We start from the raw sequence: 21421 nt of genomic DNA, 5'->3' as shown, positions 1-21421 counted from the left end.
CTTCCAAAACCAGAGGTTAGTTTCAGTTTAGATGGTTGTAACAGAAGAGATTGCCATCTCGCTGTTGTGGTGACTGTGTGTGACAGTGTAGTCTGAGATCCGTGAAAATCCTGCTGACTCTTCTATTCCCATATGTAACATAATGATAAGTTAGAGCTTGAGAAATCACAGTAGGGCTGCTTACCCAGCACTGAAAATACACTCGATCGGTAGGATCTTGTAAAGCTGATTTGGGGTTGGGTCTGTCTAGAGGGACACTCTTCCCACTCTGCTTTTCGGGGACCTGGGCTGATTCAGTGACAGCACTGTCCTGAAGACACCTGGCCAGGGACCTCTCCTCACCAGCTTCTACTAAAAACAAGTGCCCTTTGACACTCTTTCAATCCTCAAATTCTCTGATTCCAAGGCTGTCAGAGGATGAAAAGTTTCACAGTAGCATAAAAAGCATGAAAAGCCAAAAAAATAATAACTGGCCTTAGTGGCCAGAGCAGCTGCACTGCATATCCTTATCACAGGTTTCGGCTTTGTAAATTAATTCGTCTGCAAATAGTGCTCTGCCTCCAGATGCAGTTTCAACGCTGGAGCGCTGGTTTCTTAAGGATTTAAGTTTAAAGTCAAGGGCTTCCTGCCCTAGGTGTTACAAATAAGTAGTGTCGTTTTCTTTTTGCTCCGAGTTTGTTCATCCAATCATATTCCAGTATGCAAATAAACCTTAGCCCGTGCAGATAAAAAGGAACAAATAAAGCCAAGTGCTCTATCAGAACCAAATCGCTGAGCCTGTCACCTGTGTTCCAGAAGCCGAACCAGAAATGTCGTCCTCAGCCATGCCAGACTTACCTGTCCCACTCACCAATTTGACATATAAATATACTAAGGTTAGTACAATTTATATTTGCTGCTTTGCCTCTGGTTTATAAAAACTACATGTGTGGAAAGCATAAAAGGTCAATGTAAGTAAACTTGTGCAAAGAGCCCTTTGCACAAAAGATAAAGATAAAAGGCTTGCAAAATGCAGGTTTGGGTTTAGTGTCTTGATCCAATTAATGATTTCTAGATCGGAGCGGGCAACTTTTCATAAATTTAGTTCTTAAACTATTTCTAAGTGAAAAGAATTCTCTTCTGTGTGAAAGGTTCTTGCAACCAGGGTTCAGTAGACTTTTCTAAGCAGTTCTGTTACTTCAGCATAGCTCAACCTGTATGATAAGAGAGGCAAATACTTACTAGAGAAATTTACTGGAAAGAGCCAAACAAATAGGAAATGATTTTTTTTTTTAAGGGAAAACTGTATGCTGAAGTAACTTTTTTTTTTTTAATGTTTCATGAGTGTCAGACCTAGTTTTGATAATTTGACGAAAGCTCCTGTTTCAAAAACTCCAAATGGATTTTGGATTATTTGGCATATTTGAGGGGAAAGAAGGCATTTTTCTTTCTTTCTTTCAGCCAAGTTTATTGCCATTGGAGCAGATGCGTAATTGTTAACTGATAAATATTTAGAGAAACAAGAGCAGGAGCCAGATCCAGACTTAAAATCCCACAAGCTAGGGAGAACGAGGAAATGGATCCTGTCTGATGCGCAAAAGTACCTCTGAACTTTGCCAGTTTCACACTATTATATGCCTGCTTTCCTGACAGAGTCTAGAACTCCCCAAACAAGCAAAAACCAAACAAAAAACCCAAATCTGAGCAAAAGCACTTAAAATTGGCTTTAGGGTACACTGCACAAAGCAAGGTAAGAAAGGAACCATTCCAATTCAGTGCGAGCCATTTTGCTTTCCAAATTAGTCAATGAAAAATCAAGGGCAATATAATTTCATGATAAAGTAAAAGCCCCACTAGTATTTATTTATTCCCTTGCTTGTAACCATGGATGCTTTTGAAATCCTAAGGTCTGTTGTATTTTCATTCTTGTAAGTGCAACAAATGAGGAAGTTGCTCAGCTGACTGGTCTTTTTCCTTAGGAAAGTATTTGCAGAGATCAGATTGTGCCTTTAACATGGTTGATCAGCAGCTATAAAGTGTATTAAGGTATTATTTTTTATGTGGTTTTATTAAAAGGGAAAACATTTCTTTTTCATGTAATCTTATTCCAAATGAGAATATGGAAAATGTGGTGAGTTCATACCCTCCAACCATTTGCACTTGGCAAAGCTGTGCCCAAAGGATGACAAGACTCCAGTCTTCCCAACTTTTCTTACTCCAAACTGGTCATTCACAAGAAACTTCAATCCGAAGCAGGCACATTGAAGAATGCATTTCATAAACATCAAAATCCTTGGCAATGACTGAGAATTATCTCATTATTGTTACTACAGAGTCTTTTTTTTTTTTTTTCCTATGATCCTACTTGGGAAGATATTTTGGTAGTCTGAATGTCACATTTTTAAAAATTTGGCTTTGCAGAAGTTGGTGGTCTTCTTTGTATGTGTATCTTGAGGAAGCTCTCAAGTGAAATATTCTTTCTACTGAATTATGCTTCATTTGGTAGCTATTAATTGAGCGTGTCAGAAATAGTAATGGACAAATGAGATGGTCCTTAAAATCTAGCATACAAATGCATATCTGGTGATCCTTCAACATGGAAAGATGTTTTTAAGATTGGAATCTCCTGTTCACTTCAAAGCCATTAGATGAGAACACCCCTCTAAAGAAAATGACAGACCACAGTGTTCAAAATAGGCACAATTCAGAGAGTAGCCATTTGCTTTTGCGTTTAAGAACTTTTCTGGGTAGAAACATACAATGCAAGTGAATGAATTTTGATAGCTCACACATCTTCTCTATAAATCTGTTCTGCTCAGATAGCATTTTATTGTCTGATTTATTGGTTACAGCATTTTCACACTTGGGAGGACACCAGTTATGTATGTAATTAAATCTAAATGGGTGAGCTTTTTCAAATGCCTTTGCATTTGCTTTTTACTGTGCCCCACTGAAGAATTATATTGGATTTGCACTTGCAAGGGGGGTGCATAGAAAAATGACGGTTATTCACTAAATTTCCTGGTTGCAAACCAACTAAGCAGGGATTTTATAGTGTCTGTGGAATTACCTTCTATGGCCAGCCCCTAAACTCTGTATTATTTTTTTACTATGTTAATGCCCTTCTTTATTATCACTAGAAATATAGAAATATAGCAGCCGCTGGGGCCAGGTGGAGGGAAGAGACAAGCAGGGTTGAGCAACAAAAAATTATTACAGCCAAGGTAGCCCTCAAATTTGAGTCTGCTTTCACCCAAACAAAAGAAGTCATTGTTGCATATCTATTGGGAGTTATTCTCTAGTTCAGTCTGGTTATGTTTTTATTGTTGTTGGGGTGGATAAAACAGAGATCGGAGTTAAGAAATAATTTCTAAAATGATACAAACATTTTTAGGATTTAAAACCTCAAGAATATCATTATAAATCCACATAAACTTGGATTCCATTTCTAACCTCATTTTTCCCCTTTCTAGTTCTAAGTGAGTCGCACATTGCCAGTCCAACTGTTTTATTGAGCCTTTAAATGAAGAGCTTCTTCAAAACTTATGCGATCATTGGGCAAACTATATTACCTTTCTCTGCCTCGGTTTCCTTATGTGTAAAATGGGAATAATAAAGGTCCCAATTTCCTAAGGTGGATGAAACCATTAAATGAGTTTAATTTGTATAAAGCATTTGAAATAGTGGCTGGCACATGGGAAGTGATTGATTAATGTTGACTACCTCAGTCCTATTTATTTTTCTGAATTCTTTCCAATTTTCCAGAATCTTCTTTTATTCAGCCTTTCCCAAGACCTATTTCCTCTCATGAGTGCTCCTCTCATCTCATTCTTTTCTCTTAGTTTTCCTGCCACTCTTTCTTGCATAGTCACACCCCATCTGACAAGGATCTCATTGGTGCAAAGTTCTAAGTGTTTAGCCAGGACTTCAAGGATCAAAAATCTTCTCTTACAGAATTCAGTAACTTCATTTTCCATGCTGCCTTCACAACACCTTTTTTTTTTTTTACCTTAAATTTTTTTAAAAAAGACAAATACAAAATTCAAGAAGACAAGCTTTCTCAGGATTCAAACCCCAAAATGTTTAACTTAATGCTACACTTAACTCATTGAACAATAAGGTGTTCCTACCAGAAAAGATTTTCATCTGCTAATGACATTGCTTTAAAAAAGAAAAAAAAATATTTTATTTATTTAGAGAGAGAGCCTGCACAAGCAAGGAGAAGGAGCAGAGAGAAAGGGAGAAGCAAACTCCCTCCTGAGCAGGGAGCCAGATCTGGGGCTCCACCCCAGGACCCCAGGATCATGACCTGACTCAATGGCATGGATTTAACTGACTGAGCCACTTAGGTGTCCTGCTAATGACATTTCAAACACTGACAGATACAGGCACACACACACAGAAAATGACAATAGGTAAAATTGATTGTGTTTGGAGACAAGATACTCTTGTACCAATGACTAAGTTATTTGCAATGATTCTATTTACTTCTAGCGGTAACCCTGAGAGGAGGCTCCTCCTCCTGTTTTGTAGATGAGGAGACTGAGGACCAGAGTGGCTAAGTAACTTACCTTAAATCATACAGCTAAAAAGTGACAAAACTAGACTTCCAATGGGGGCAGTCTGGGCTCTCACACCCAGTGACTTGTCTAAGATCAATACTGTTATGTGGGGATGTGGACTTGCTGGAACCTTATTTGGTCCTCCTTTATTCTCTCATTCGTCCATTCCTGATTCCTGGAGGGGACATGACCGTGTGGCTTTCCAGCAGCTCCTCAGCTGTTCCCAGGCCAACTTTAGGGGGAAGAAAAAAAAAGGAGAATAATAAGGAAGACCGGAAGCAAATAGGCATTCTGCTTTGATTGAAAAGGTGGGGTTTGGGGTGGGAGAGGCTGCGACCTAGAGGATTTGGAAATAGGTGTGCCATTTCTATGGGAACTTCATTTCTTCAACTCCGCAGAGTAACTTTTGGTCGGATTAAGAGTTGTCTTCTCTTGTAATGGTTGCTGAACCCATTGTGGTTAAAGATATCTTTTTGATAAGGAAGAGTTATGAGTCATTGCATACTATGTGCTATGCACCATTACCACTTTTATTAATTCGTGAGACACACACACACACACAGGCACACACACACACACAGAGGCAGAGACACAGGCAGAGGGAGAAGCAGGCTCCACGCAGGGAGCCCCACCTGGGACTCGATCTCGGGTCTCCAGAACCAGGCCCTGGGCTGAAGGCGGCGCTAAACCGCTGAGCCGCCCGGGCTGCCCTCACCACCACCTGTTAAAATTCTCACGGCAGGGACGCCTGGGTGGCTGCCTGGGTGGCTCCGTGGTTGAGCGCCTGCCTCCAGCTCAGGTCGTGATCCTGGAGTCCTGGGATCCAGTCCCCCATCCAGCCTGCTTCTCTCTCTCTCTCTCTCTCATGAATAAACAGATAAAATATTTTTTTTAAAATCCTTATGGCAAACAAATTCAGGCCACGTGCATTCCCCACTCACTACCCGATTCTCTTGGCTCCCAGCTATCTTGTTTCTCCTTCCATGTGGTTAACCAGCCCCTAAACAATTGCTCTGTGCTCGGTCTTACAGTAGGAGGAGGCTAATAGGGTTTAGGGAGCTTATGTTCCTGGAGGGTGTGGGGATGAAAACAAGCATCTATGTGAATACTTTATGATCATACATTAGGAGAAATGCTAAAGGGAGGACAGCTGGAAAGCTGAGAAACAAGGGGAGGGCTTACTTTCCATGAACCTCTAGGGAAGGTCTCTTTAAGAAAGGGGAATTTTAGGTGAGCCTGAGGGATGCAGGGCACAAAGTGGCCTCGGAGAGGGGGAAAGAACAAGGAGGCAACGGCTCCGCTCGGCTCGTTCAAAGACAAGCACGTGGGCAAGAGCCTGCTGCGCGCGCACAACTATTGGAAGGGCTGACGCGGCTGTGGCTGTCGCGGCTGTGGCTGTCGCAAAGGCAGCATGGCTGCCGTAAAGCGACAGGGTGTCGTAAAGCGAGGAAGGCCGAGAACAAACCTCGTGGGATGGAGATGGAGGCTGTGGCCAGACTGCCTGGCGGATGTTGCCGGAGGGGAACCACCCCACGGGGTGCTTCCAACAGGACAGGACTTGCACTCAAGACCAAGCTGATCGTGCTGAGGCGCTGCTTTCATTTGGGAAATGTTTTTAACTCTCTTCTGACTGAAGCAATATTTTGTTTGCTTTTGGCTTGGAAGCCGTTGAGCAAACAGCTGGATGGTTGCGAGGGACGGTGCCTTGACAGGACAAACCCGGCTTCCAGCTCCAGCTCTTCTGCGCGTTGAGTGCTGTGACCTTCGCCAAGCTTCTAATCTCCTGGAGTTTCGGTTCCCCTGTCTGTAAATTGGGAATAATAGTGACAACCTTGGGAAAGTGGCCCTGAGAATTAAGTGAAGTCATTTTTGTGGAAAATGCCCAGCACTCCTTAGGCGCTTGGTCCGGGCTCCTCTTTTAACCCTCTCCTGCCCACGCTGACTCCCACAGTTCTCAAATTACTCCACTCCCAATGTATGTGGAATGAATACTTGCAATGCTTGCCATAGTTTAAAACTGCTTTCATCTCTTGATCTCCTCTGAGGCTCATAATCAGCCACTGGAAGAGAGTTAGAACATGTCACCCGTGTCCCATTTTCCAGCTGAGGAACCTGAGTTCAGAGATCTTTGGTGATTTGGCTCCAGGTCTCACAGCCCTTAGGATGCGCAAACAGAATGAGCTGGATTTTGAATCTTCTCATTTCAGATCTAATACTTTTCCACATGATACCATTTCCCCCTACACACTAAACATGGTGGTACCTGAATCCTATTGTATGGTCGGTCACAAGTGATTTCATACCTATGGCTTCATCTGTAGCATTCGTCCTTTACTCGGATTGAGAGAGTGGAAATCTGGATGATGAGGAGAGGTATGATTTGGGCACTAGATCCCCAGACAGATGGTCCAACAAGAGAGTACTCTAGAGTAGCATTTCTCCAATTAAATAGGCACGTGAATCAGGGAGGGTTCTTGTTGAAATGCAATTTCCGATTCTTTCAGCCTGAGGTGAGGTAGGAGATTCTACATTTCTAACAGGCTTCCAGGTTTTGCTGTCATTCCAAGTGTGGTCCGTTGGCCAGCGGCAGTGGTCTAGTGGTTTTGGATCAACCTCATGTTTTTACTTGCAATGGCCACCATCTAGTTACTTAGGGACCTGACTTCCTCTTTCTCTCAGAAACCCACTCACAGCCAGCCAGGTCAGAATCACTTACCTTCCCCTTCAGAAAGTGCCTGAGTCCAACAGGAACCCAATGGTAGCCACAAATAAATGGTGGAACCAACCATTAATTTTGTTCCGGGCTGGTAACCATTCACTACGAACTGCAATGTTTTACCTCATCTCCAAGGACTGATGTTTTGGCAAATCATTTTGTTCTTTGGCACCTGCTTCAAGAAACCTAATCAATAGCAATCCTAAAGTAAATAATACATGCTCTAAGAGACAGTATTAGTTCAATTTCGTAAGGAGTCTAACTACTGCAAGTGTTCACATGATTTCTTTAAATTGAACTTCACCTACTGAATCAGTCATTAACTGCTTGCCAGAATGAAAGGGCTGGGTGAGAAAACGCTTAAGGATTATGGAAAACAGCTCCTTTGAAGAGGAAACCAAAGTTCAGGTAATGCCTCTGAAATGGCATCGATAATCTGTGGGATGATGTACTAGAGATCCGCATTAGAGAAATCTCATGGGAATACAGGCATTGATAAAATGGTGATATGCTTGTCTCAAAGTAGCAGTTACCTGGCTTGGGATGGTGGTGGTGGGTCCCAGTGATTTGAGTTTCCTTGATGCTAGTATAATTGTGGCCAAATGCCTTATAACATTTACCAGGTTTAAGTAACAACACAGAGCCGTGTTCAAAAGAACAGGAGCAATAGTTCGTTAATAATTAAAACCATTACTAAAAAACAAAGCAGAGAAGTAGAAATTTGTGTGAACCCAGATTCCAGAACACTGATATATTTTGAGTACATGTGTGTATCAAAATCTTACACAAACATTGTTTGCAAGGGATGTAAAGTCTAAATATTTGATCTTCTGATTATATATTATTATATCTCTACCTGATGACTTTATGGTAATGTTGAAATTGTTAATGGGAATTTGTTTCCTAGGAATCTGTACAAACATCACAGATCGCAAAACTTTACCTGAACACCTACCTCCTCTTGCCCCCCAGGTTCATCATGTGTCTATTTCCAGTGCTCTCCTGATGCTTAATAAGAAACCAAAAGAATACAAAAATTAAATAACTGAATTACGCTATTTGGCACTTTCTTTAGAAGGAAAAAGGCTTAATATGCAAGCCATTGTACTGTTGAACCTTGATATGGTGAAATTTAAAGATCATACAGAACTTTCTGGTGCTTCCACATCTTACCTCTTTGATACAGGGTATGCATGACAAAGACCACTGACAAGTATTTTTGTCATCTTTGGGACACAGTAAAGATGTCACTCAAAACAGACATGCTTTAGCATCTTTTCTTTGTCCAAGTTGAAAAAGTTGAGGGGTTTTTCAAACAACAACAGAGAGTATATATTCATGTCACTAAAGCCAGACTATAATATAAAACAGAAATGAAAGGAAAATTTTATTTCTCCCACTTTTGTTTTGGTCATTCTCCTTTTGTTTTCATTCCTTTGACTGGAGTTAAACAGTTTCCTCCTGTCCATTTCCTCCTTAATTTCCTTTTAGAATTTTATTTTTTTATTTTTTTTAAATTTTTATTATTATTATTATTATTATTATTATTATTATTATTATTATTTTACTTTCGGTCTCAACATTTTGTGTTGCTGCCTCGGGGTTTGGAATGAAAATAGTTGCCAGAGGTCTAGCTCTGATTCTTTTAAATGTTTAACACCTCTACCTCATTTTTGTTCAGTGTCTCTTATTCATCCCCCATCTTGTTATTTATCTCCCCTCCCTCAAAGTCTTTGGTTTTCTTTAAGTACCCAATGCTGAGAAAAGGTTTACACATTTACAGCATGCACCCCTTCTTGTACATTTGCAACAACACCCATCACTCCACATGCTGTGACCCAGGCTCTCAGATTTGAAAATTCACACAGGAGACATATTATGGGGAATTTCATCACCTTCCTAGCCTTTGGCAGATCTTAAAAGAAATCCTCTGTGCACTGAAAATGTGATCTGTTAAAAATCTCTCTTCCATCAAGAAATCACTGGCTTCCCTTATAAAGGATCTAAAGCCACTGGCCCTGTTGCAGCCCCGAATTGATGATGTGAATTTAAGGCACCCTGAAGATCTATTGGAGGGAGTCAGGGGCTCTCTCTCCCTTTTAAGCCAACAGGTTCCAAAATCCTCTATCAACAAGCATAACTAGTAAGTTTTATTTTGCTTGTTAATTAAAATCAGCTTGATCCAGGTCAGAACTATTTTGAGGAAAGGGCTTATTTATTTAGAATCATAGCTTTATATCAATCACATAAAAACATATTCATTTTTACTCTGGAAAGGCCTCCTGTCTCCAATTTATGACTTATTCTTAAACATTAAACTGCGGAAATGGCAAGTTTTTTATTATTATTTTTTTTAAATCAGAGGTCATGATACATCCTTAAAGGCTGGCATATCTAAAATTTAAAGAGTAAAAATCAATTTTTAAGTGTTCTCAACATTCTCATTGATTGTTTCCCCAAATAAGCATGTGAAGTCTAAGAGCATGCATAGGAATCTATAATTCCCAATCAATATTATGAACTTTAAGCTGAGGTCTAGTGTACATATATTATTCAAAAGTATCCTGAGTCCAAAACTCTTAAGTAGAATATAGTTCCTGTAGTAATTAAATGGGACCCAAGATTTTTTTTTTTACTTTTATAGGATGATCCCTTTCCCCCTAAACTTGCTAAAGGCAAGTAGCAAATGGAAAATGAGGTTGTCACCACGAAAGATCATTTCAACAGGCCTAAAATATATTTCATAATGATTATACCAAATATCCGTTAGCCTCCACTTCCCCACGTAACCATTTTATATAACAGGAAGGATGATTATTCACAAACATTTGGTCACACAGTTAGCTGGAAGGCAAATGTCAAATGTAAAGCCCACAAAATTAAAACAGAAGAAAAGATCATTATGGTAGTTCTTACCAAAAAACTTCTCCATAGCTAAGGGGAAGAAAAATAAGGTGCAATAGTTGGCTTTCACAGCTACCTTGGTCATCTCACTATCTATGCTGGGTTCTGTTTTTATGCTGAAAGGCTACTGTTTAGGGGAGAATGCATACATTTCGCAATTTGCATTTGCTCTCTCACAGTAATTTGTACTGCTCTCTCATTCCATCTACTCTCAAGCCTTATGAACACATGCCTGGAATGTGAAAATTGTCTCCCAGCTAATCTAGGACTCTGGTTGCTCTACTTCAAATCCATTTTGGGTACATTAACATCAACATTCCTAAACCATCTGTTTGATCCTGCCATGCCCTTGTTGCATCCAGAATAAAGTCCCACTGTCTCACTCTGCAGATCAAGATTCACCACAAACTGACTTCTTTTTCTTTATTGAAACTTATCTATGACTTGTTTCTACAAACTGTCTACTTGGGGCTCATCTCTTCTCTGTGTTATATGTATCCCAAGAGTGTTTCCTTCCTTTGCTCGTTTGCTCTTTCCATCAATACAATCCCATCCTTCAAGGATGCAGTCTTCTGGCCCATTGTTTAGCCTTTCTTGGGTTCCATTCTGCAATTTACTAACTAAAGCACTGCGTTGGTCTTTACCCTACATACAACCTTCAGTTCTTTACTCCCTGATCTTGATGAGAATACACTCTCATCTTCAGTTACAAGCCCCTTGAGGGCAGGAGCTCACTCTCTCACACTTCCCCACAATATCTGCCAGATATGTCAGGTATTTACTCACTATTTGGCAGAACATAATAAGTAATTTAATAGCAGGATATGAAAGGCTACATCAGAATAGAGGGGAAAAAAGAGGTAAAATTCAATTGGTCCAACAATGAAATCTTCATGAGGAGGTAACACTTGAAGCAAGACTTGAAGTATGAATAGAAAAAATAGTGAAACTCTAGTCTGAGGAACAGCATGAATAAAAATGTGGAACAGAAAGGTATGATGTTGGAGACAGTAGAATGAGGCCAAAGTAGAGGGTTGGAAAATAAAACAAAAGGTTGGAAAAGCATAATGAGGCCACATATACTTAGGAGAAACACCTAAGTGTTTTAAGGAGCTGCCACAGTGTGAATTGGGTTGGTTTAGGAAGATTATGATAATGGGGGTGGAGGGGTGGAGGACCAATTAAGCAGAAGCAGGAGGCAGGGAGGACAGGGAGTTTTTTTTTTTTTTTATGATAATATAGAACAACATGATACCAAAGGATGACTAGGGATTATGTGTGTCATTAACTGGAAAGGAAAAGTGTGTGTGTGTGTGTGTGTGTGTGTGTGTGTGTGATTGTGTGTGTGTGTGAGAGAGAGAAAGGAGGAGAGAATATACAAACTGTAAATTGTAGTCTGAGGTAAAAAGTAGCATAAAGCTAGGGATGGCAGTGAGCTGCATTTGGGACATGTTGATTGAGATGATTCCTAGCCAATCCTTGGGAAGAAAAGCACAAAAAAAGGAAAAGCTATAGATGTATAAAGGAAAATATCCTTTAAAGATAATTACAATATTCTGCAAAATGTGTTCCTGAGAGCTGGGATGCTGATTCAGTCTAAGAGATAGTGGGCAAATCAGTATTTTAATCTGAATTTATCTTTCTTCAAGTTGACTCAGATGCCAACACATTTTTCTTGAAGACAATAAGAATGTATGGCTTTCATCTGCATCCCATTATCCTTGCCCACACCCCCATGTATGTGTCCTTGGACATCTAGTCTCTTCATCTGAGCTGCTATGCACTCACTCCCCTTTATTTACTCATGCTCACATCTTTTTCCTGTCAATTCCAGGGTAGCACTACATTTTTTAATTCCTTTAAATACCTGGTTGATGCTGTTTTGACACACAAATAACTGCATTGGGGTGAATAGGCAAAATAAGAAGGCTTATCCTTCCCTTTGTTTTTTTCAGCAAATCACAAATACCAGTCTGCCCATATGCAGAATATTATAGGTCTTACTCAGGTATAGTTCTTTGATTCAAGTTTAAGTTATTTATGCAAGAATTCTTGACAGAGTTTAAAATCTCTTGAGGCCTGAGATTATACTGGACACTGAGGGTAAACAAGAAAATGAGACAAACAGAGTCCTTGACCTTATTTTACCAAGCTTACAGCCCAGGAGAGAGGGCAGGTGTTTAAAAATGACTTTTTAAAAAAGTGGCAAGTGTTATGATGGAGACCAGGGAAATATTTTTGAGAACAGGCTGTCTGTGTAAATAATGTTGTAAGTCACAGGATATAGAATTAATTATACTTAAGCATTTAGGGATATATGGTAATATACATTTTATTAATGTGATTGAATATTAAACTATGTTATGGATACTACTTGATGGAATAGCTAAGTTAGTATAAACTTACAGGCTAATTTAAAGACTGCTGTTGTTTCAGATATACATAATATACGTAATTAAACTAAAAATGTATAATCTTGATAGCCGCCCCTGGGGAATTTTTAATAGCTAACTGATTTGTATTTAATATAGCAACAAATTTAAACCTTGGTGAGGGGAGAGGGCAGAGTTTCAATACTTTCTCCCTCAAGGTTGCACTATGAATAACTTATCTTTAAATATCAAGTAAGGGGGGTATCTGGATTTAGGTATATGTTAAAAATCCAGTGCATATGTCACCCTTCATTTAAAACTGAGCGCATCAACTACATGTGATTCGCAGTTAAGTAAACTAATTCACGTTGTAATAATAAATCTAACAGAAAATTGTAATACATAGTGTACTTAAGATGATTTTTATATTTCAAAAATAAATAAGAAAAAGGAGAACAGACAAGAAATAATGAAATGAGAGGAAGGATAATAAATTCTAGCTTTTGCCAGAAACGAAACAGTGCTTCTTAATTGGGCTTTGTAAAACATTTTTATTCTAATAAAAGGTGAATGACATATCAAAGCCCTAGTAGGCTCTGAAATGAAGCAGAAGTTCAGGGCAGCAAAAGTTGAAACTCAGAATTTTTAAACAGCATATGAACACTTTTAAGTATTTCTATTCTTTTATTCACAGAACAAAATTCCATGTGTCTGGACTGGACCTTTCTGTCTCTTTAGATGCATGTCTCTTAGATATCACTAAGAAATCTAGTGGCTAATTTTATCTGAGGACAAATAAATGATTAGATAACCTCTTTAAAAGAATAACACACTTATACCTTGAAAAAAGTCAGTGAAAACATATCACTGGCCAATTTTTTTTCTAAGCAAACTTCTTTTAAAACCGTCCTCCAAGCTGCCTTTAAAATGGTAACATAAAGGATCAGAAAACAGTCATTTATGATACCAAATCACCAGCAGCCCAACAGAAGGACGTTCAGAATCTGAAGTGAAAAATCAAGATTAAGAAAGATGAAAGCCACCAAAACCTCTACTCTTGCCTCAAACTCAGATAAAAGCACTTTTTCTAGATTGTTTTCTCTAGTCTGTATTTTCCAGGGTTGAAATGACCTCATACTTCAGTGTAATTTCAAAGTATTACTTTATTTTAATATGTGTGTGTCTCATGCACTCATGTGTGTATGTGTGCATAAAACGTCTTAAACAGCCAAAAAAATACCTTGTGGGGTGGGAGGAGGAGTGTGAATGAGATGAAGTTTTAACATTGGCCTCACGCAGGCATTTTGTAATGCTTTAACTTTATAAAAGAATTTCTCAAACTTGCTGCATATTTAAATGTTTGATTACCTCCTTTGTCTCCCTTTCTATAGATTTTCATAAACAATGAGTGGCATAACTCAGTGAGTGGCAAGAAATTTCCTGTCTTTAATCCTGCAACGGAGGAGAAGATCTGTGAAGTAGAAGAAGGAGATAAGGTGGGTTTCCCAGGACTTATGCCAGCTTTCTTTGTTCCCACCATGCTGAGCTCCCAAACCCACCACAACTTCAATTAAACAGGTCATGAAAATACCATTTCTGGGGCCATCTGGGAAAATTTCCTTGTACATAAAGGGCACCCAGTAGCCATTTGATGCCGATGAGCTTATGCTTCTGGATGTTGTGGTGATTTGTGTGTGTGTGTGTGTGTGTTATTTCTCCTTACTTGTTCAATTTAAATAATATTTGCATTTATTGTATAAACAGACTACATATGATTAGTTATAGATTTACAAAGCAGAGAAATCATTTATTCATATAAATTTGTTCTTTGTTAGGTTGCAGAATGAAACTAAAGGAAACAATATAGGATGTTTGAAACAGTATATTGCCAGATTATTTCCTTAAAAATCATTGAATGAACATTAACTGGTACCTTGAAAAACTGAATTTTAAAATCACAGAAATTGAACCGTGAATTAAAGATATTGTTGCTTTCTCATTAATCATACCATCACCAACAAAAATCAACTTATATCATTACTTTTTAAAAATTCTAAATGTTAATTTAATCCTCAAGCATCCTGGTGCATAAGCTACTCTGTAACTGTCTTCACAAATGATAACAAAATAGCAGAATTTACTTTAGGGGATATTGCTGATCAATAATTAATTTTTTTAAAAAAATTTAAACTAATAATAATAATAATAGTGAAATTGGTATTCAAATGCTGCCCTTCTGACCCCAGAGTCTGACTGGCAGGGCTGTCTTACCTTGTAATTATTATGGGCACATAATATCTGAGCACATACCTTAAACCGTGAATGTGTTTCTCAGTCTTTAGATGTCCACATGTTATCAAGCTTGAAATCTCCATCCTGTAAGGTATTAAAAGGTAAATTATTTTGCTATGTAAAAAGACAATTGAAAGATGAAATCCATGGGCCCCCTGGATGGCTTAGTTGGTTGAGTGTCTGCGTTTGACTCAGGTCGTGATCCCAGGATCCTGGAATTGAGTCCCACATTGGGCTCCCTGCTTGGTGGGAACCTGTTTCTCTCTCTACATGCTTGTTCTCTTCCCTCCCTCTCTCTTTATCTGTCAAATAAATAAGTAAAATATATATTTTTTAAGATTTTACTTACTTATTCATGAGAGACACACACAGAGAGGCATAGGCATAGGCAGAGGGAGAAGCAAGCTCCCTTCAGGGAGCCTGATGTGGGACTCAACCCCTGAGCCACCCAAGTGCCCCATAAATAAAATCTTAAAAAAGAAAGAAAGAAAAAAAAAAAGAAGTCCGGATAGCGCCCCAAGGATAATACCATTGATGACATGATGTTCAGTTCTCCAGGGCAGTTCCACGTTCCTATTCTTTCATTACCTTCTTCTCACTTGATGAGATCACTAATTGAATGTGTTAAGCCTTGCAGATCGATTCGAAGGTAGCCATAGATCTGAGTGGCTCATTTGCATTGGTAGAAGCCCCTGGATTCAAAGCAGTAGTATCAATAGACATATGATCTATGCCTTGAGGGATGAAAGTGCAGAGTTTAGCCAGAGGGGTCGACAGCTTGAGAAGTAGATGCAGGATAGAATGGAGACACATGTCACCTGCTTTCAGATTTCACTTTCTATATGGATCAGGGTTCATCCGTACATAAATTCTTCATGGGCTTCTCTCTAGTGTCCAGGAAAAACCAAAACCCAGAAAAAAACCCTCTTGTGTTTGGCCATTTCTCAGGCTGCCCCATCAGTGTAGAAGTTCCATCTTCACTATGCCAGGAATCACGGGCCAAATATTGCATGCTGCTCACTGCCTCCATGACTGCCAGGGTCAAGTTCAAATCATTAGCTATAGAAAGAGCACAGATGTTCCACATTTTATTACCTTCTTTGAGCTTTGGTTCCTTTTTTTGTGTAAAATGGGGAGATAGGAAAAACTTGGGGGAGGTTAAATAAAAAAAGATGTAAATTATTTCAACAGTGCCAAGCACCCAACAAAGCCTCAATCATTAGAGGATTCTATACATCTTTAAAGCCCCCCAAACTTCCCAGGTAGAATTGCTCTCTTCTGTGTCATTATAGAACATCATGTTTACCTATATTATACCCCTTGTGTTCTATAGGTATTGGTTAATTTGTTTGAGACAGCATGCTTTATAAAAGCTCAACACTACATCTCACCTTTATACTCGCAGTGCTTCACACACTACAGGTAATAGATAAATGAGATTATACAATTAGTATGTAAACCGCCTCCGTCATGTTCTGAGTTTCCATATACCTCATCACCTGCCTCATCTTAGGAATCTAATGCTAAATTAACAATTGACCAAGGAAGTCTTGCTCACAATTTTGCATGCAACTGAATTCCCTGGAAGACTTGTTGAAACATAGATCACTGGGCCCAGCCCACCCCTAACATTTGTTTCAATAGTTCTGGAATGGGGCCTGAGAATTTGCATTTCTGCCAAATTCTCGGGTGATGCTATGTTTCTGGTTGGGGTATAGATGGGGGAATATACTTTCAGAACCACTGAGTTAAGGTATTAAATCATAAGTTGTATCTCCTCTGTTAGCATTACATAGGTGGTGTGGACTTTTATAAGTAAGAAAGTTGGAGTTGGAATCCACACTGTGATAATATCCTGCACCCCTGTGAAATGTTACAAGGCCACACTTGAGCAGAGAAACACTGATGATCTCTGGCAACATGTTTTAGGAGACCCAGAAGCTTGTGTCCTTTGGGCCATTCCTAGAAATAAGAGAAAAATGTATTCTTCATATTCAACAGAGAAATTACTTTTTATCAGAGACTTCTGAAGATCTACCCAACACTACATTACAGGACCACGTTACATCGAATGTCCTTCTAGTTGTTTGAGTGGTTCTGGTATCCCTGGGGAGGTGGGGAAAGCAGTAAAGGGCAAAATAAGGTATGTTTGAGCCCCTGACTCTTCCTCCCCAGAGTAAGACTGGTTGCAGTTGTCAATTAACAAAAGAACAAGTATTCTTGATGCTTTGGCTCTGGTGCTTTGGATCTCTCTCTGCTACTGGCTTTCAACTTTAGCTGTATCAGTAAAACACATTTGTGCCTGGGGTTTCAGTTGAAATCTTCTCAGGCTGTCTGAGAACTTTTCTTGGCATCGTTGGTGGGATTTACCTTCTTCCTAAAGTGTAGTGAGGGGGAGGTGATCATACCTGAAGCTTTAGAAATATCTGTCATTTATTTGCTGTGTGTTTATTGGCAGTTACTCCTGCTCATAGCAGAGCAGCATTGTCTGTGCAAATGTAGATCAGAAACACACTCATTTACCTCCAGCAAAGCTTCAAATCAGGTCACAATGCTAATTGAGTTGCTGGATACTTGATCACTTTGAGTTCATATGTTTAGATATAAACTCTTCAGCGTAAGCAACTCTTTGCTTCACAGTTCAGTGCTCTTGTCATCCTATTCTCTTTTGGAGTAATCTACTGATGTTTGTTTTTAAATAATTATTTCTGTTCTCACAATTTGGCCAACAAATGTGCATGAACTAACACTACTCAGTGAAAGGTACAAATCTAGTAATTACATTGTCACCATAAACCTAATATTCTGGAACTGACTCTTTAGATAATGAGCCAAGAGGTTTTAGGGATTTAATTGATGAGTAGAATGGAGCTAACAATGGCTATATACTGCCTTTCAATAGTGTTATAAAGAAAGAAGGAGGAGCGAGAATGAATGGAGGTTACAAAGCAAAGCACAAATGTGGGTGGGAACTGTTTTCTTTTCACTTCAATGGTTCTTTTAGTCTATATTGACTAATCCTGAAAACTGCTTTTAATACTAAGCATGACCTAACAAATAATTGGTGGGGATAAAAATAAATGTCCATTAAAGTAAGTGCTTGTGACGGGTGTAAAAGTAAAACTGGTCTGATAACTATTTTCTCCAAATTGGAATGGATATCATATGGAAATGCACAGCCTGGGAGTGATAGAAAAGTTTGTCCTTCCTTAGCTATGTTTAAGAGGTCTTTGGTATTTCATCATCTGGTCTTCAAAAAAGGAATATTTAAATACTCTAAGGCAGAAGTGTTATTGATGGTAGCAACTCTGAGTTAATGTAGCAAATTGTTTGCTAGTGGGTTAAAAAAATTATGTCCTTGGTGATGCTAGTCCTGGTGTAAAAATCCAAGAAATACTAGTTGTAGAATTTAAACAACAACAAACTTTATGCCTAATCTGGTTAATGTAAAAACTTTGCTATATGTACAAATGGAATCAATTAAAATATGACTTATGATGCAAATGTCAATATAAGCAAAATATTTATATCAGGAGAACTCTTCTATAAAATCAATGTAACATGATGAGTTTAAAAGATAGGTAATTAAATTATTAAATATTTATCAACTGCCTATTGTAGGCCCAGAATAGTAAGGAGTATTATTGGTTTTAATATAGATAGAAATAAATATTCATTGCAAATATTCATTACAAAGGATAGTCTTGCAGAGATATAAAACCAGATTTGGGAGCCAGATGTGGGATCAAATTTTGGTTCATAGGTATTATGCTGGATTTCATGTCCTGTAAGACAAGGTCCATGGTGCTTAACTGTTGTAATAACTGTGGCGTTATATAGAAGGTTTCACTTAGTGTCTGGAGCTTAGTAAACTCTTCACTAGTAGCTAAAATTAAGCTGGATTAGGCTGGCAAGGATTTGGGTAGGTTGTGCTATTTGGTCTTAAAGAATATGTAGGATTTTGAAAGTAGAGGGCTGTGCTGGTAGAAAATTCTAGGCAAGGAGAATTACAGGAGCAAAGGTGAGAAGGAATTGGCCGGACAGTCGAAAAAATGTAAACAAGTTTGGGTAGGTGAGGTGGAGCCCAAAAATGTTGGGTCTTGAAAATCAGAAAGAAGTCTGGCCTTAGGGACTGTAGGTAAGGGAGTTGCAAACATTTGAAAGGGAAAATTATCACATAAAATTGTATGAGGAAGATTAGCCGGATAGTAGTAGGCAAGACAGTTTATGGAGAGAAGAGAATGGCTTGAGAGGGCTAGCACCAATGAGATGATAGCAGCCTAAAATAATACAGCATGGTGAAAATGGAAAGGAAAGATTAAAATATACTAGGACTGCTTAAAGTTATTTTAAGGTGGCTTTACCTGTTTTGCAGCAACCACGATAGCTCTTGCTACCACTTCATGAACACTCAAAGTCACGTCTGTCACGTAGGAAATGCGTTTCCAGTGTTACCTTATTTAATTTTCAAAAGGACGGTCTTCTGTCTTCACAATTTGATCATTAGCAGCTTGATGCCAAGACTGTTTCAGTATAGTGTTTAGCAAATTTTTGAATGGATGGATGGATGGGTGGATGGACGGATGGATGTCTCAAAACACAGAGCTCATAAATGAGGAACCAGAATTCAAATCTGGGTAGTTTTGTTCCAAATCTATGTATTAACTACCATTACTCTATTTCTGTGCCTGGAAGATAAAATATAGGATTATAAGAAAAGGAGGATTATGGCCCAAAGAACACAACCACAAGAAGGTCTTTATCTCAAGGATATAGTTTCCATACGGCAGAGTTAGATGTCTTGAAACAATTTTTTTTCCATAACCTTTGAGAGGCCAGGATGCCAGTGATAAACCATATTTGGCTAAGGCCAATGGCAGGACACTGAGCAGAAGGATCCAAATGAAACCTGTGTCACCCAGATCTGTTTAAACACATAGCAGTATATATCTTATAAGCTGTGATATCCATAGATCATGCTGGAAATTTCAAATTCTTGTGGGTTTTTTTTCCAAATAGTTGTAATATAACTTGGAAAAATTTGGAACCTATGGCATAAAACAATATCCAAATAGAAATAATCAATGTGATTAACTGAATATCCCAAATACAACTATATACATATTTCTCAGGAAGGGCAAGTAAAAATGCACATATATTATTGCATATATTCATCATTCTCTCAAAAATTAGATAAACAAGTGTATGATGTATTGTAGTGAAAGAATATTTGCTTGTGCTCTGTGAATGTTATCACTTAATCAGAGCACTTAATCACTTCTAAAATATCTCGCTGGCCCCAGATCCTCTTAGTGTGGCAATATCTACTGTAAAAATATTTTATTGGTCTGTGTTCTAATTTGCAGACTTCTAAGTTTGGGCTTTCTAATGGAATATAATATAAGGTGGGAGATATTAACTTGAGGTTCATTATTCTCACTGGGGGAGAGGTCATTCATGAATGGGGTTCAGCTAAACCATAGGCAACTTTAAGAAAATGTTATGACAATTTTCTCCTCAGATTCTCAAAAGAAATTACGTATTCTGCACGAAGTTCCAACCTACTGGCCTAGGATGTGTCCATGACTTATAGAATTTATGTAGCTCTGGATTGTGGCCAGTCCCACATACCAAAGAATGTTGGAGCAATCTATGCCTTTAAGGTGCTTGCAACTGGGGAGCTTGGGGTGCTCAGTCAGCTAAGCGTCCAGCTCTTGATGTTGACTCAGCTCATTGACAATTTCAGGGTTGTGAGATCAAGCCTCTTCTGGGGCTCCATGCTAGGCATGGGAGCCCGCTGATGATTCTCTCCCTCTCCCTCAGCCAGGTGCTTCCCTGCCCCAGCTACAAATGTGTATTCATGCTCTCTCCCTCTTTCTCAAAAGAATAAATATTTGCAAAAGATTTGAAGGAGGGAAAAAACATATAAAGCGGTAATGGAAGAGGTGGTGGTTTTTGTAGTAGATACATTCTGTATTAGCTCCAAAAAGATCTGAACAGGGATCTGAGGAATGGAGTAGCCAGGCAAAAGAATGCAACTAAGGTTGGCTAGGAAAGAACAGGATGAGTCGACTTGGCTCAGAGGAAACCGTATGAGTAAAGGTAACGTGAGTTAAGGCAAGAAGGCTAGACTGAGTGTGGAGATACTTGATTATTTGGCTCTGCTTGATTATTTGAATTAATGTAATTTTAAGTAGCATGTTAGTAATAGGAAATTAACTTCTTTACTTAGTTAGGAACTGAAAAGATCTCTTTCCAGTTGGAAATGGGTAGTAATAAAGAGGTTGTAATATCCAGACAGATCCTTCTATATATCAGTTCCACTACTCTATGCCTTTTCTCTCTGCATAAGAGCGATGAACACACACTTACTTACCCATCAACAGCAAAACCCAGTTCTTATTCAACTGCAGGAGGTTCTAGACGAGAGTGTACCAGCCATCCAGAAGATATTCTGGATATCACTCAAATGTTGAATATCCAGAAGATATTCACCATTTGAGTAGATATTGAGTTTTCCCTGGAACTCTTGGTCAGTCACCAAAAGCTATATGTAGTGGTGAACAGCCAAGGCTCTATGGTCAGAGGTGCTCCAT

General features: G+C 38.8%; 1 protein-coding gene across 1 annotated transcript in view; it reads left to right on the top strand.

Annotated features, from left to right (window-relative positions):
- The first annotated feature begins 558 nt into the window (after positions 1-558).
- Positions 559-21421, top strand: part of ALDH1A1 (aldehyde dehydrogenase 1 family member A1) — a 55325-nt gene continuing 34462 nt past the window's right edge. The window contains exons 1-2 of the mRNA XM_026001549.2: positions 559-875; positions 13925-14029. Coding sequence (XP_025857334.1) covers positions 810-875; positions 13925-14029 — 171 coding nt within the window. The 5' untranslated portion in view covers positions 559-809. The remainder of the gene's footprint in view (positions 876-13924; positions 14030-21421) is intronic.

The sequence above is a fragment of the Vulpes vulpes genome, chromosome 1 (genome assembly GCF_048418805.1).
Source record: "Vulpes vulpes isolate BD-2025 chromosome 1, VulVul3, whole genome shotgun sequence".
In the NCBI taxonomy this organism is placed as follows: Eukaryota; Metazoa; Chordata; class Mammalia; order Carnivora; family Canidae; genus Vulpes; species Vulpes vulpes.
The sequence above is the reverse complement of the archived record's forward strand: the minus strand, read 5'-3'. Positions and strand labels throughout refer to the sequence as shown.